General features: G+C 36.7%; 1 protein-coding gene and 1 non-coding gene across 8 annotated transcripts in view; both read right to left on the minus strand.

The window, feature by feature from the left end:
• The window catches only part of Grm8 (glutamate metabotropic receptor 8), a 906,417-nt gene that overhangs the window by 158,605 nt on the left and 730,226 nt on the right, over nt 1-17,586 (minus strand). For all 7 annotated transcript variants that reach the window (XM_087659148.1, XM_087659147.1, XM_087659150.1 and 4 more), the window contains 1 exon segment: nt 7,841-7,977. In XM_087659148.1, the coding sequence (XP_087515274.1) occupies nt 7,841-7,977 (137 nt within the window).
• Nucleotides 9,867-9,940, minus strand: LOC147994775 (small nucleolar RNA SNORD36). Its single transcript, XR_015687286.1, has one exon. It is a non-coding gene; the product is annotated as a small nucleolar RNA SNORD36 (small nucleolar RNA).

The following is a 17,586-nucleotide window of genomic DNA, read 5'->3' on the forward strand; positions in this document are numbered from 1 at the left end:
TATATTGATAAGACATGAATGTCTCCCCAAGAAAAACCACACAATATACTGCTTTTAAAATAATAACACAGTTCATCCATTTACTCTACTGAGCAACTTGGAAGAAGTTTACCAAATATTTTTAATTTTTGTTTCTTGTGTCTTCATTTTCTTATTGTCCAAGGATAATTATTACTGAGTCTCCTTAATGTTTATTTTTCTGGGAGAGGTTCAAAAAAGTAAATGAGACAAGTTAGAGAAAATCTAACAAATAATTACATAAAATAAGACAAAACATTGTTAATTACCTAATTCATAAACAACTTTCTCTCTAGTCAACATAGATTTTGCTGCCAAAATGTCCTCCTAAATTCAAAGCTGAGTATGTCTTGAAAATTTACTAAATCTTATACCATGCCTAAAACTGTTCTCGTAGTACTAGAGACACTACAAAATTTAGTTTCTAGTTGTCCATTCATTTGTACAATGTTCTCCCATCAGATTGGCTTCTATTCTAGCTGCTCAGGGTGACTCAACTTGTTAAAGAATTATTTTTCTTCCCTCTGTGATTGTCTGTGCAAGAGTTCTCATTGGATCACCTCTCTTCCCTGGAGTATCATGAAATCCTTGTGGAGGAGCTGTGGGACTGCCATTTAATGGGTTGCACTCCTCAAGGATAAATTTAGGAAGTTATTCAGAGACTTCAGCCCCCCCCCCCCACACACACACACTGAATGCAGAAAGTAATACAAAGGGTAGGTACAGAAAAAAATGCCAGTGGTAATTATAGAATAATGGCTGCATAATTTTATCTGGGCTCCATAAATGTAGTCTCCTCACTTCCAAGTTGTCTTCCTCCCACATTAACCCTGCCCCATCCCTTTCTCTAAGAGAGTGGAGGCCCCTTGGGTATCTTCTTAATTAATGTTCATTGTTTATTTCTCATATCCAATCTTATTGTAGGTTAAATTCCATTTATGTTTATAGGAAAGGACATGCTATACACAATCTTACTCTCTCTCTCTCTCTCTCTCTCTCTCTCTCTCTCTATATATATATATATATATATATATATATGTATGTATATTTAGTAACCATTTAGTGAACAACAACTATATTGTGCCTGGCAAGAATATAGTTTAGGATTTAATCAGTATTTACTCAGAATGCCAACATATGATTTTATCAATGATTTTTAGCCCATAAAGAGTTATATAAGAAATAATACTAAAGTCACTTTTTAAAACTAATAAATTGATACACTGTAAATATATTACAGGTGTTAGATTAATCATTTTATAATAAAGAAAAGAAGCCAAAGGAAAGATTTTCATGGTAATATATAAAGACAGCACCATTTAATGACATGAGACTATGTACACAAAGTCTCTTGCTACTGACCCTCCATTCATGCTTGTAGAAAAGGAAGAACTGTATGAAATTATCTCATGTTAGCAAACTTTGGAAGAGGAACATGTAGATAGTAATTTAAGACTATTTTCAGGTGCACACTACATTTCACACAGAAAAACAGACAAAAGCAAAATGCATGACTACTAAGAAAGCAGTTGAGTCTCCCTTAAAATATTCCAGCTCCATGCAGCCCATCACTATTGCAAGTTCACATTAATCTGCTTCATTTCATCAGCTTTTGACTGTATTGAAGTAATGAATTTAATGATTTTGCTTAAACCTGCTGACATTTATCTAGAATAACAAACCATTGAGGCAGAGCTTTATATGCAATTAAAAGAAACTTTTATAGGAACTGCAAAGCAGGCTGTAATAAACGGATTTAATGGGGCTCCATGTCAACAGAAATCTTCTTGCTTCTGTTTATGAAACCGAACTTGAATGATTGAGGCCATGTTATTTTTTATGTAAAATATACTTAGATCTTAATGAATAGATACATGTTACCATGGTGTATCAACTTGATTTTATAACCAATCACTTCCCAGAGTATGAAGGGATGTGGCGAAATTACAGTCTTCATATGCTATTTCTATCTAATTTCGTGTTGAAGAACCCACCATAAGTTCTTGTGATTGAGTTATATTGATAAAACAATATCATCATCCCGTATGCTCACCCCTCAATATGTGTGTACAATTTACTACATTATCTCAATAACTCCATGACGTTGATATAGTAGTTTCCATGCAGATCGTAAATGAGAAACAAGAGGTAAAAATGATATACTGGAGGTGAGAATTCAAACATCATTGATTCTCCAAACTCATATTTTATACAATGATAGGACAATGCATTTAATGTCATAGACACTTTCATTTCACCGAACAACACGATCAGGATTCAGAACTGCATGAGAAGTTACTTCTCTAGAAAAGGTTCCACTAAACAATTAAGTCAGGCTCAGAGACACCTTGTTTCCGCTGCAGTTCCTCCCAATGGACCCTGTGCTATGAATAATCCTGATTGAGTCATTATTGAGATTCAACCATCTGCTATTATTTTCAGTCACTTCCTATTCTATGCATATACTTTATATTTATTTTCACCTAGTTGAATGAAATGATGAGAAGAACAAAGCAGGCAAAAGCATGTGTCTTTCCTACACTAATTTTTTTTTAAACTGGCTCTGGTTGGAAGCATAAACTAGTGAGCCCTGGGTTATTTTCAGCCCTTCCAATAACTTCACTGCTGTTCCTCCCTGTGGACTCAAAGCAGCATATGGTTGTTTCTCTTGCAGTTCAGACTCTCCTGTTTAGTCCAAACCTCTAGGTTACAATCTGTTTTGTAATCTCTATAAGGATCACTTGTCTCTTGAGACATGCATCTCTATCAAAATAGAGACCTAATTGTGCAACTTTGCTCCCTGTAGAGAAATACACATTTCATGTGCAGGCCAGGATTACTGGGTAGAAAGCCTACATCAAAATAAGCAAATTACCCTGACAGCTTAATTAAAAACACAGATTCATTCCATTCAAAGGAGAAAAAAATCAGTGATTTTTCCAACAATAAGAATGATGCTTTTAAGGATCCAGTATATGTCACACATTCTCCAAGGTAAAGAACGCTTCACTCCAAATATCCATTCACTTCACTACATGTATTCAGGAAAGGTTTGCTGTACTCAAAAATGCCTACTCATCTACTGCATGGAAAGAAAATCCCCTGGCAGTTGAGCTCAGCCAGAGAAAAACAAAACAAAACTGGTTCTTTGAAAACAAATAAATGCAGTCCAGTAAGTGGCTGATAAATGATTAACATTGAGAGTCTGAAAACAGTTGTAAATCTGGTTAATAGTATAAGAAATGAAAACCCAGGATAGTGAAAACTATCCTCAACAATAAAAGAACTTCTGGGGGAATCACCATCCCTGACCTCAAGCATTATTACAGAGCAATAGTCATAAAAACTGTGTGGTAATGGTACAGAGACAGGCAAATAGATCACTGGACCAGAATTGAAGACCCAGAAATGAACCCACACACCTATGGTCACTTGATCTTGGACAAAGGAGCTAAAACCATCCAATGGAAGAAAGATAGCATTTTCAACAAATGGTGCTGGTTCAACTGGAGGTCAGCATGTAGAAGAATGCAAATTGATCCATTCTTATCACCATGTACAAAGCTAAAGTTCAAGTGGATCAAGGACCTCCACATCAAACCAGATACACTCAAACTAATAGAACAAAAAGTGGGCAAGAGTCTCAATCACATGGGCACTGGGGAAAATTTCCTGAACAAAACACCAATGGCTTATGCTCTAAGATCAAGAATCGACAAATGGGACCTCATAAAACTGCAAAGCTTCTGTAAGACAAAAGACACTGTCCTTAGAACAAAACAGCAACCAATAGATTGGGAAAAGAACTTTACCAATCCTACATCTGATAGAGGGCTTATATCTAAAATATACAAAGAACTCAAGAAGTTAGACTGCAGAGAGTCAAATAGCCCTCTTTAAAAATGGGGTACAGAGCTAATCAAACAATTCTCAGCTGAGGAATGCCGAATGGATGAGAAGCACCTAAAGAAATGCTCAAAATCCTTAGTCATCAGGGAAATGCAAATCAAATCAACCCTGAAATTCCACCTCAGAATGGCTAAGATAAAAAAATTCAGGTGACAGCAGATGCTTAGAAGGAGTGGAGAAAGAGGAACACTCCTCCATTATTGGTGGGATTGCAAGCTGGTACAACCTTTCTGGAAATCAGTCTGGAGGTTCCTCAGAAAACTGGACTTTGTACTACCTGAGGACCCAGCAATACCACTCCTGGGCATATACCCAAAAGATGCTCCAACATACAACAAAGACACATGCTCCACTATGTTCATAGCGGCCTTATTTATAATAGTCAAAAGATGGAAACAACCCAGAAGCCCTTCAACAGAGGAATGGATACAGAGAAATGCAGTTCATCTACACAATGGAGTACTACTCAGCTATCAAAAACAATGGCTTTCTGAAATGCATAGGCAAAAGGATTGAACTAGAAAATATCATCCTCAGTGAGGTAACCCAATCACAGAAAAACACACATGGTATATATTCATTGATAAACATGCATTCCATAGACCACATGAAGCTCAAGAAAAAGAATGACCAAAATGCAGATGCCTCACTACTTCTTACAGGGGGAACAAAAATACCCATAGGAGGGGATATGGAGGCAAAGTTTAAACCACTACCCACAGACTACACATAGAATGACCCGTGTCTGCAACTGCATATGTAGCAGAGGATGGCCTTGTTGGGCACCAGTGGGAGAATCCCTTGGTCCTGCGAAGATTGGACCCCCAGTGCAGAGGAATGTCTGGGGGTGGTGATAAGGCGGGTGGTGGATTGGGGGGGCAGCGAACACCTGTATGGGGGAAGGGAGGGATATGGGACTTATGGACAGCAAACCTGGAAATGGAAAAACATTTGAAATGTAAATAAAGAAATATATCCAATTAAAAAAGGAAATGTCAGATATGGAAAATAAATCCCCATTCACAGTGCTCTCTAACAGTAACTCCACAGTGGTTATGGCAGGTAGGCCCCTCTATGAGACTACCATTCTGAACACTATGTGGATACCTTCAGCAGGACACCTATGTCTTTTATTAACTTTTCTGTTCTGAATCTATTTCTCCCCTCCTAGGATGTGAGGGTCTTAAAAGCACAGACCCCATATCTAATTCTAAACCAATCCCTGTAACCTCTTACCAGCACAATAAGCTTATCGAGACCATTCAATAGCAGTTTTTATTCCTCCCGCTGATCTGAAACTTTGTACCCTTTGTTCACATAATAATAACAACCACAAAAATGCAAAACAACATAACAAAACAATAATGCTGCTCTGCACATTCCAAATTTGCTAAAAGTATTAATTAAATGTTTCCGTCACAAAAAATTAGTATACCAGGGAGCTGATAACTTTGTTCATTAGCCTGCCATATTGTAAGCCTGTGTCAGAACATTGCCTTGTGTCCAATATACATCTGTGTATATATGTATGTACACAGAATGCCATTAAAATGAAATTTTAAATTCTGCTTTGGAAAGAAAACATTTTATACTTTGAAAATAAGGTCTTGGAAACCACTCAGCCATGTAATTGCCCAGGTGACAACATCTATCAAAATACCATTGCAGTAAAAAAAACAAAACAAAACAAAATTCTATGCATTTATCTTAAGTGACAAGTACATTGTAAGTGCAGAGAAAATTTTCCAACTGGAAGAAAGTAGGAACTGATTATGTCAACATTTTCAATGTAGGATTTTCTGTAGAATTTCCACATATTGTCCTTGCTTACTCTCTTGCTTCCCTCTCCTCCTGTTCAGAACATTCTAAAGAAGACTCAAGTGCCTCTTCTCAAAGGACTTCAGGTCTCTACTTACAGAACTCTCAGAATCACAAGATTAGATAGAATTCTGAGACGGGGAGTAACATATGAGGCAGTGCTTATGGGTCACAGGTACATGAGGAAATGGACTAAATGATTTCTTACTTTACTGCATTTAATTTTTATTACAACCATGTTAGGTGGTCACTTTGACCTTGGGGTTTATGAAAGAAGGTAAAATAATGTTATACATTATGCCAATATCTAAAGCAGAGGCCTATAAATCAGTAGCTTCCAAAGGACTCCTCCTTCAAGCAATGGTCTGTTCCAATTTCCTAGCCGAGTTATGTGAATCCAGTCCTTGATGTATATCTGCCCTCCACAGCCTCATTCACTGTCTTTCCTGAGAATGGCAGTGCCATTTTTTCAATAAGCCTAGCACTATTATACAGTATAAGCAATCACCAGCCTGCACAGAAAGTTGTACAAGCTATTGTGATATATTTATGAGAAATAACAAAATTGAACATAAAACATGTATGCATCATTAAATGCACATAAAAGAACAGCTTAAGAATCCACTCTGAATTTTAGAATGCACAGATTATGTGTACAAAGAAGAACTATGTGTGCCATTGGTGTGATTGTTACTTAGGACTCTTTGTCCATGAGAAGGACCTCGGTACTATCCGTACTACGTGACAATTTCAGACAATTCAGCTTAATATGTAAATTCTTAACCAAAACAACATGACAAGCAATTTGATGTGGGCATAGGTCAGACAAAAACGGCTTTCCCAAATAAGCCATTTTCAACTTTTTCTTGGTCATATTCAGTTTACTTCACAGAGATATGCTTCCAAAAGAGGCCTGTCCAAGAGATATTGACTTTCAGATTATAAATAATCTGTGGCATTTTTCAAAGTTCCATTTCAATAAATCGATTTAGGTCTCAGGACAATGGAAGAGGTTCACACACGGGCTGAAGTCCTCACTGGAGAGCCAGGCTTGCCTTTTGCAGTAGCTAGAAGCAAAGCTGTTTCTGCACGGCTGAATGAGAGCTGCTGTCCCAGCCATCAGGAAGGCACTTGCAGAAAGCAAACTACAGTTCTGTAATTTATTATCATCACTGCTTTGCTGTGAACTTGGGTGGCAGAGACTACAAAACTCTGTCACTTCAAGAGACGTATTTGAACATACAGGAGGAGAAAAATGTATTAGACTATCATCCGATGTTTTTGAGAGGTGTCAAATGCTCTGTATTACATGGCTTTGAGAAGATGACAGTCATTACAAGAGTAAATTAATTGCACATTGCAAACATACAACCGTGGAGAAGCAGTTTCTAGGTCAGGAGAAGTATTTTTACAGGCATTTTATGGCCCACAGAGAAAACACTCCCTATTTTAGTCATTCCTTAGGCTCTGTGATGGGACTAAATACTCCTAAGCCTTTGTATAAGAAGGTTCCAGTTCTCCACTGAGTCAACAGGACACCCTACTCTACACCTAAGTCAGTGTGCGTTAACAGAGCCGGGACTGTTAAAATGTGAAATAAGTCTTTTTAGGTAAAATGAAAGATGCTTTGAACCAAGTCTCTTACCTCTAACCCTGCCCCTTGCACAGTGGGTTCTCCTAGACTTCTCTTCACCTTCAAGCTCATGATGGTTTCATAGGCCAGAACAACCCTTTATGTTTTTGTCAGGTGACATTAGGGTATATCTTGCTTCAAAGTCTCAGGGCATTCTGTGTTTAAAAGATAGTTTTTCTGGACTTAAACTGATAAAAGCTTGTTTGGTTCTGTCAGAGTCCCATATGAGAAAAATTGAAGCCGGCTTATTGGCAAAACCTAGACAAATAAATGCCAGCTGCTACGATCACTGGGAACCCACTTCAACCTGGGCTCTAAGTGCATAGTCCGAAGAAAATTTGACCTCCCTCTTTTTATAGATATAGTGAGATTCCTCTGAAGATGTTTGAGTTCTGTACGCTAAAAGGAAACATCCCTCTTTGAGAGCTAGATAGGCTAATGCATGACGATGGTGATACTTGCCTTTAGATGAAGTTGATTTGTCCAGTGCCCGATGATTTTGTACTCTGTACTTTTGTTGTTTATCTGATACTGGAAGATATCGTAGCGTCCAGGAGCATCTCCATTTTCATTAAAAGTGACAGGTGTACCAGCACTGCCTATTAAGATTAGGAAAACACTGTTAGCATATATAGTAACAGCCCATTGGGCTTATTTTCCTCTAAGGAAGAAGAGGTAGATAAAAATACATTGTGTGTTCTAAGTGATATTAAGATTTTTATCCATGCATTGTCATTCTTAATAGTATAGTAGAAAATCAGCCGAGATGCACAGGGAGAAATAAGGACTGTATCATATACATTAGAAAATAATGATGAATACCTAAGCTAAACATTATGTATACCAGCTAAACGAATAAAAATTAACAGTCTGAATATTCACTACTAGCTGCCTAGAATGCGACTTGAAGGGGGAAAATGTACATGTGTAGAAATATGACACCAATCGTGTTAGGAACTACCAGCATCAACACAAAATCAACAGAACATCCCACTGAGAAGCCTAAACGTTTGACTTTGTAGCAAGTTCAACTGCATTCTGAAGCAGGTGCACTGATCAGTCCCATTGCTTCTGAGTAGATCACTGTAGTCTACTCTTCGAAACCTCTGCTGGGCAAGGCAGAATGAGCAGTGGAGAAGCCCAGCTCTGCTCCAACCATCAAAGTCCCATAATTCACTGTGACAAGTGTAATCGTGGCAGAACAGCAGGATGTAAGACAGTTTGTCTCGTCTAAGCTCCATTTCTCCTGGAAGCTTTCATCTTTTCTCCTGATAACTTTTGCTCACTTGTGCTTTCCCTCTTATTAACTTTTCTATAATCACAGGTGTGGGAGTCAAATGCAAATGCAATGAGAACTCCAATGTTTTCCCATTCCATCGCACTGAGCTCTTTACACAGACTTTTCTTTTTCTCTAACAGCCTTTAAACCTCCCTTCATCTCCACAGATTAGTCTTTCTCAACTTGAAACATTCAGTTGACAGCAATTCCTTTACTTGGTGCCTATCTTCTCCCTGCAGGGTCAATTTCTCAAGGGATATTGGATGTCATTTCTCTTCTGCAATGCGGTTCCCTTTTCTTGCTGTCCTTTTCTACATTATAGTCTCCAAAGTATGTACAGTTAACATGTAAATAGGTTAATGTTATGTATTTTCATCCTACAATGACTTTCTTAAATTATTTGCAAAGTTTATTTGGTTGTTTATAAAACATAAAATGTAAATTATCAAATGACATGATTACAGATATATAATAACTTGCCTATAAATGGAGAGTTGTAGAGTTCCGATATAAGTGGAGTGTGTTCTTAGGATTTAACAGATATATGTTTATTATAATTGACTTTGTTCTGAAAGTGTTATCATGATATGAAGTCTCCAAGGAGACCACAGATATCAAGATTACTAAGAACTCTTGTCCCTACAGGAGAGGACACAGCCATGAAGAAAGGGCCACTGGCATGAGAAATAGAAAGCTACATGCTCATGATGATCTCCCCATCCATTTGTGCATTCATGCACAGTGAAGGCTGGCCAATGATCATGAATGAATAGTACATGTGCTTTGTTAAAATTATTATTTTCAGGAATCTATGCAAAAAATGATTTTATATTACTAAGGGTGAAAACTGAGGAAGAAAATAATTTTATCTAATCAGTCAGCGTTATCGTACTAGTCTTTAGATGCTCAAGATGAAACCTACTTTCTACTACTGAACAAAACATTTCTAGTGATGTCAGACTTGTTAACCTGTTTAGTATTTCCCATGAATTTCTGTGACGTAAGAATAATGGAAGTTTTTTTCTCATAGAGATTTTATGAAACTTAAATTAGTCAATTCTTGTAAAGTGCTTAGATCAATGCATGGGATAAATAAATATTATGATTCACACTATAATCATTTTTGGTAAATATCAATGTATGTTGGCAGAAAGAATGTGTAAAGTTCTTTAAGTGTTTCCTAAACAGTTACTAGGATTCAAACAACAGGTTTCAGTTGGAAAAAGCGTATGTTCTGAACATCATAATAACATCAGTTTCTGATATTTATACATCATTTTTAAAAATAAGACTATATTTAAATTTCGCAATCTAACATTCCCACTGCTGTCATTGTGTTGACCAAATGACTGCTTTTCAATCACAGGCCACAATTGTTTTCAAGATGAAAGTCGTCACTTCTGCAATATACAGACGATGACAGCACACTGGCTTCTGTATAAATTTATGGCCAACTGCTTCTGAATATTATTTCTCCAGTTAAAAGAAAATCTACTGGTAGTCAAGTGAACCATTGTCCCAAAAATAATGACTTCTAATTTAGAGACTTCACATATCACTTTGATATCAGCTTACACCAGATTTGACAATGAATGATGGAGGACTGTTTGAAAGGGGTCAAGAAGATCAATTCAGAAATCAGCTTGAATTCAAACCCCCAGTTATATCAGTTGGTGGATGTTACTGTCTGCCGTCATTCTCAATTTCACTGTATCTCACTTTTCTTATCCATAAACTAAGCTGGAAATAATTCCACACAAAATGCTATATGACTAAATGGACCGATCTGTGTAAATACACAGTGCATATCACATGAATGTGAACTACTATCATTCCTCTTTCATGATGGTCTGTGAGCAAAATGATTTTCATGATATTTATCTTGCTAATCCCTACAACTTTCAATAGAGTGGCAAATAAAATGAGACTCCAATTCCCTCAGTGCCCCACATTTTGAATCACCATTTTCTCATTCACATCCAAGTCTGTCTTCCTTATCCCAACTCCTCTCAATAATTTGTGTCTCAAGTCATGCACTTGTAGAAACTTGATCACACAAAACTGGCCAGATATCCAACTAGCTATTCCTCTCCAACCTGGATCAACAAAATTCTTCACTGTCCTCTGCATATTTTACTATTCACCCCACTTACGACCTTAAATTCGTTGGAGAGATAATTATTGAGAGCCCACTAAGTGTTCAACACAGCACATCCTATTTTTCTCCCAACAGTCTCCTTGATGTAAAAGGAATACATCTGTTAGTCTTGGTAAGCACTATATTAAAGGGAGATACATGCTCCCATAGAGAGAGCAGATCTCTGGGATAGTCAGGCATGGCTGAGGAACATGGTCATATGAAACTGAGCACAGGTAACAATGCCACGTGACATTACTTAGGCTACTTTACATGGGATAATTGATTTATGAGATAGCAAATGAGTCAAAGCTATTATTCTATAATTTATTCACAGATAATTCCGTATCAGAGTCACTGTTTTGGGGAACTTGGGTCCTGGTGGAAAAACCCACAGTTACATTGAATCTTGTTTTCCTAATCTGCATTCTGGTCATGGCAAAATATAGATTTGAATTACTTCAACATTCTCTCATAAAGAACTAGCACCATTGAATGTTGACCCTGTCCAAATAAGTTCTGTCGTTCTCTGGACTACAAAATAAAGAGGACTCATAACTCTTTCCCACAGGTTTGCCAGCTGTTTTAAAACTCTGAAACTGCACCCCCCCACAAGACATCCAAACTAAGTTGTATTTGCCTAGGAAAAACGCAAGTATTTGTCAATTTATTGTGTTTTAATAAGAGCAATGGTAAAAATAAAGCAAATATATTTAAATTGAGATCATTTAGATATTTATTTATATAAATAAATTATACCCCATCAATTTTCTCATTTTATTTCATTCTACCTAGCACTCAAAGTATTTCATACATTTTGTAATATGTTACATTTTTTAAAATGCTTTCTATCCATGTGGACCTATGAAAAAAAGGCGAACAAACACATTGATTTGTGAGGTGACATTTTTAGTAGTCAGGAACTGCCTTCGGGGTCTCCACATCTCCTTGACTGTTCAATAGGAAATGTGTAGAAAATTGATATTTTTATTACTCAGCATATCATGAACTTCTAATGTGGTTCTATAGGGAAATTTTTTATATCAAAATGTTAGTTCCTTTGAGTGTTATATGGGGAAAGATGGCTTGTCTTGGGATTTGGAGACTGAAGTTTGATTTCTACATCTTCAAATTAGCTGTGTGTATCTGAACAGGAGACCCCATTTACACACATCTCTTCTCATCTCGAAGATTATCAGAATAAGATCAGCTTCTCCAAACTACCCAAAAAATTTATGACACTACATGTATGAAAAGCATTTGATATGTGAGAGACATCAGAACAATGTGAATGAAAACTGTCCCCAGTTGAGCTCATGTTTTTGCCTACTCTTCCGCTTAGCTGGTTCATGCTATATTGTTTCCTCATTTGGAAAAAAAAAGGAACATGGGAATGATTTGTTTACTTTTAAATGTAAGAAATGTAAATCTACTTTTAATTGTCACTCAAGCTTGTCTCATTTTTTAAAAAATCTTTACTTTTTTTCTTTCCCATTTAGTGACAAATGTTACTGGTTAGTAATCTCATTATTATCCAAGTAGAAAAAACTAAGGATGAAATCAGTTAACTTACTAGTTTTGATAACCTTAAAGATTATTTAAATAACTGACACAAATCCAATATGAATTAATAATACTCAACAAAATCATGGTTATTTATGCTTTCCTTCCCTTAATCCAATTTATAAATATGCATTACAACCAATAAATACACTACAATATTCTAATTGAATTACACCACAAAATAAGTGTTTGGGAACCCGACAGCTCTTCACAAGCCTCAGTTTCTTCCTTGGAAGACTTTTGCACTGGAATTACTATATCCATCTCTAGCTACACTTCTGTTGAAATATCTCATGGTTTTACTTTTACCTATTGGCTTCTGGATTAGCTCAATTCATTCCCAATTTTCATTTTCCTTCTAACTTTCTAGCATATCATCATCTGTTATAAACATCTCCCTCTTAAATTTGAGCTATCAAGTGATTATACTTAATACTACACCAGCTCTGGTTGGTGGTAACCACTTTAAAAGAGCACAATCAGAAAACCCTCCTCATAGGAGCAATTCTGTTCCTTCTTCCCAAACACTGTTCACAGACAAATCCTCTCTCCTGGACTCTAGGTAAACCTTACTGAGCACTTTTTACTTGTTTCTCCCTCAGGAATATTTGCAGATACCCAAGTCTGACTGATTGACCAGTTGAAGTCAGATCTAGAAATAAGATCCTAAAATAAAAGCCGCATTGTTCCATTAGGAAAAAACATAAGCAAACTATTGCCCACCCCTCTCCATTAACAAATACTATCTCCAAACTACTTCTAGATTGCAGATTCTTTTCTCTTTTCCACTAAGCTTCTCTAGACCATGATATTTCTATGAACACCTTGACAATATTTGGTATTCATACAGAACATTCTTATCCATTTTTGACCCTCAGACAAAGTATAATGTACAGACAAGTCAAACTCCATGGTTTCTCTCTTTAAAAATTATTCAGTGAGTTCCCATGTAACTTATATTAAAATATAAAAGCCTTATGGTATTGTTCAAAGTCCCCCATTTCTCTTGTCTAATTCATGTTCTATATTTTTCCATCGTGGTCTTATTTATATTCCAAAGATCATGAAGGTTGCTGTATCCCAGGAATTTTATCTTCTCCTCTTTCTCCTTGTATTCATTTCAGATCTTTATAAATGCCTTTTTATTATTCATATTCTTTTAAAAATAGCAGAGTAAATTCCCATCTAATAGGGTCAGTATCCTATCCGTGTAACCCAGTATAATATACAGTGTTTATTTCCTTCATGACATTTGTATGTATCTAAAATATACCAGGTTCTTATATTACTTGATGCACAATGCTGGATTATATGCTCAGGATTAAGGAAATTTTTCCCAGCATACTTATTACCATGTAAGTAGCACCAGTATATTGGTTAAGTATTAGGAGCCCATATTCACTGTTTCCTTAATACATGGCAAGGTTATAATTGCAATAATTCTACTCAGGTGTGGCCAAATGATTAGCTGTAGACACTCTTATGTGAGGGAAACCTTGGGGTACTTGAAAATTCATCATAAACATCCTAAGTGGACATTTGTATTGTTGCTCTTTCTGGATGGTCATATGGAAATGAGATTATAGGTAAACTGAGTCTATATCTTAGGGATGGCAGAGTTTTCATAAAGCTGGAATCGCAGAGTAAGGAGGCCTATGCTACTATTGTCAGTCATTCAGTCTTTTGCATGAGTATAAAATAATTTACTCTGTTTCAGATACTACAGATTTTGAGTCTACTATTTCCAGCAGACAACCATAAATGACTGCCTAGTTATGAGTTCACAATATTTAAAGATCAGCAAATGTAATCAGATTATCAGTAGAGATGAATGCTTCTACCAGAGGTGGACTCTACGAGTTCCCTTTCCCCACTGTTGGGCATTTCATCTGAGGTACCACCCTTTGAGTCCTTAGAGTTTTTCAACTCCCAGGTCTGGTACTTTCTAGAGGGTTTCCTCACCTCCCACCCTTGAAGTTGCATATTTCCATTCATTCTGCTGGCCCTCAGGGCTTCTCTCCTGTTTCCCCCTGCTCACATACCTGATCATGTTTCCCTTTTACCCTCTCCCCTTCTCCCACCCAGGTTTCTCCCTCCATCTCCCATGATTGTTTTCTTCTCCTTCCCAAGTGGGATTGAAGCATCCTCAATTGGGCCCTTCTTCTTGTTAACATTCTTGGGACCTGTGGATTTTACCCTTGGTTTTCTGTACATTTTTGGCTAATGTCCACTTATTAGTGAGTATATACCATGCATGTCCTTTTGGGTCTCAGTTACCTCACTAAGGATGATATTTTCTAGCCCCATCCATTTACTGGCAAAACTCAGGATGGTTGACATCCCACAGTAAAAAATGCTAACCCAGAATTTTTCCTGTCTAAAAGAACCACGGGAACAAAAATGGGAGAAGAGACTGAGGGAAAGGAAGTTCACTGACTTGCCCAACTTGGGATACATCTCAAAAGGAGACTCCAAGGCCTGGTGCTATTACTGATGCAGAGGATTGCCTGGTTTGGCCTCAGAGGGAAAGAACATGCCTAACTCTTGAGAAACTTGAGCCCCCAGGAAGTGGGGAGGTCTGGTGTGGCAGAGGATCTCTGCCTGTAGACAGTGGGGAGGAAGAGTGGGATGAGGGACTATAGGAGGGTGGACCAGGAGGGGGAACAATGGACTGTAAAAAATAAAATAATTAAAAAATGAAATGAAATGCTTCAGTTCATGCTACATTATTTATTAACAACACATTAGAATTATAAAACTGAAAATCTAAGACATGGGGATGAGTTGATGACCGGTTTCAGAATTCTAAGGTTTAGTGTCAATTACTACAATAGATATATTAAGTGTATAATGTGTCTGTATATTGTATATAATGATATATGTTACATAATGAAAAATCATTCTCTAAGATTTCACTGAGCAACTATGTTAATTTTTTCTAAATGAGTACAATGATTCTCAAATAATTGGATGTTCCAATAAAAATTAAATATAAAAGTCTTAAAATCTCAGTTTTGGTAAAAAATGTTTTTCTATACTGCTGCATGAAAAATAAGAAAGTATAAGGAATATAATTGAATGGCATTTCTGATCCTCTGATCTGAACCTCCTTGATTGTTTTCATTAGGTAACTGATATTAGAATAGGCTTCCTTCCCTCTTGTGGAAATGTCTTTATGATCCTTGGATTAAAGGTGCTTTTATGGTTGCAAAAATGTCATCATTGTTAATGAATAGCCCCATTTGAGAAATAGAAATGCAAACTATAATTGCGTTTATAGTACTCAAATAAGCTGACTGAACTTTTAACATTAAGAAAAGACACATTACTTCGTGATACACATCTCAGGGAAGCAGATATATTAGGAGGTTTAAATGAAATCTCTTGTAAGAAAAGTGGCCAAAGAGACTATTAAAATATCAAATGTTTGGTTAAAGCAAATGAATGGGATAAAAAGACCATTGTAATTAAATAAGATTGAGTCATAAATCTTAAAAGATATTTGGGAACAAAGAAAAGTATCCTATTGCTTCTGAATGTACTCAATACATTCTCATTTTGTATACGCAATTTTCTCTGATTCTCATGCCACTGAACTTTCTCATGATACCTTTTGTTGTATTGAATATCTAATACCTAGCTAGGGCTTTGCATATGAAACATTCATTGAAGAAATAACTGTTTCTGTTAATAATCCTTTTTGTAATATTTTTATTGGATATTTTATTTATTTACATTTTGAATGTTATCCCCTTTCTGGGTTTCCCCTCTGGAAAGCCCCTATCTCATCTCCCCTGCCCTCTGCTTCTGTGAGGGTGCTATCCCATCCACCCACCCACTTCCACCTCTCTTCCCTGGCATTTCCCTACTAGGTCATTGAGCCTTCCCAGGTCCAAGAGCCCCTCCTCCCATTGATGTCCAATAAGGCCATCCTCTGCTGTATATGCAGCTGGAGCCACGGGACTGTCCATGTGTATTCTTTGGTTGGTGGTTTAGTCCCTGGGAGCTCTGGGGGATGTGGTTGGTTGATATTGTTGTTCTTCCTATGGGTTGCAAACCACTTTAGCTCCTTCAGTCCTCTCTGTAATTCCTCCATTGGGGACCCCATTCTCAGATCAATGGTTGGCTACAAGCATTCACCTCTGTATTTGTCAGACTCTGTCAGAGCCTCTCAAGACACCACTATATCAGGCTGCTGTCAGCATGCATTTCTTGGCATCTGCAATATTGTCTGGGTTTTGTGGCTATATATGTGCTAGATCCCCAGGTGGGGCAGTCTCTGGATGGCCTTTCCTTCAGTCTCTGCTCCACACTTTGTCTCCATATTTCCTTCCTTGAGTATTTTGTTCCCCCTTCTAAGAAGAACTGAAACACCCATGCTTTGGTCTTCTTTCTTGAGATTTGTGGTCTGTTAATTGTATCTTGTTTATTCTGAGCTTTTTGGCTACTATCCACTCATCAGTGAGTACATACCATGTGTGTTCATTTGTAACTTGGTTACCACATTCAGGATGATATTTTCTAGTTTCATCCACTTGCCTAAGAATTACATGCAGTCATTGTTTTTAACAGCTGAGCAGTACTCCATTGTGTAAATGTACAACATTTTCTGTATCCATTCTTCTGCTGAAGGACATCTGAATTCTTTCCAGCTTCTGGCTATTATAAATAAGGCTGCTATGGATAAAGTGGTGCATGTGTCCTTGTTATAGGTTTGTGCATCTTTTGGAAATAATTATCTTACACCGATGTTGACAAAAACGTGAGAGAGGCATAAAAGGAGGAAATGAGAAAGGGAAAAAGAGAGAAGTACAGACAACATATACTTAGAAGAGGACTTTAATCAAATAGTTCACTATCTGTCTTGCGTCAGAAAGAGTATCATGTTACTTAAATTTATAACTGATTTGAATGATTTCTGCAATGAATGATATTATTTCCATGTAACGAATAATCTTAGATCCAAAGTTTAAAATTTTTTAGTTCATATTTTTAATGAGACCTTTAAATTTACCATTTTCAAACATTTAAATCCTTTTGTAGTTGATGTATAAAGTACAATTTCACTTTTATATAAATACACTTCTGTTTAAGTTACTGTTCTATCAATGTAAAGAGACATCATGACCAAGGCAAAACCTATAAAATAAAGCATTTAATTGGGAGTATTTTACAGTTTCAGAGTGTTTATATAAAATTATGAAAGAGATAAGCAGACATTGGAGTGTT

The sequence above is a fragment of the Rattus norvegicus genome, chromosome 4 (genome assembly GCF_021556685.1).
Source record: "Rattus norvegicus strain SHRSP/BbbUtx chromosome 4, alternate assembly SHRSP_T2T, whole genome shotgun sequence".
Classification (NCBI taxonomy): domain Eukaryota; kingdom Metazoa; phylum Chordata; class Mammalia; order Rodentia; family Muridae; genus Rattus; species Rattus norvegicus.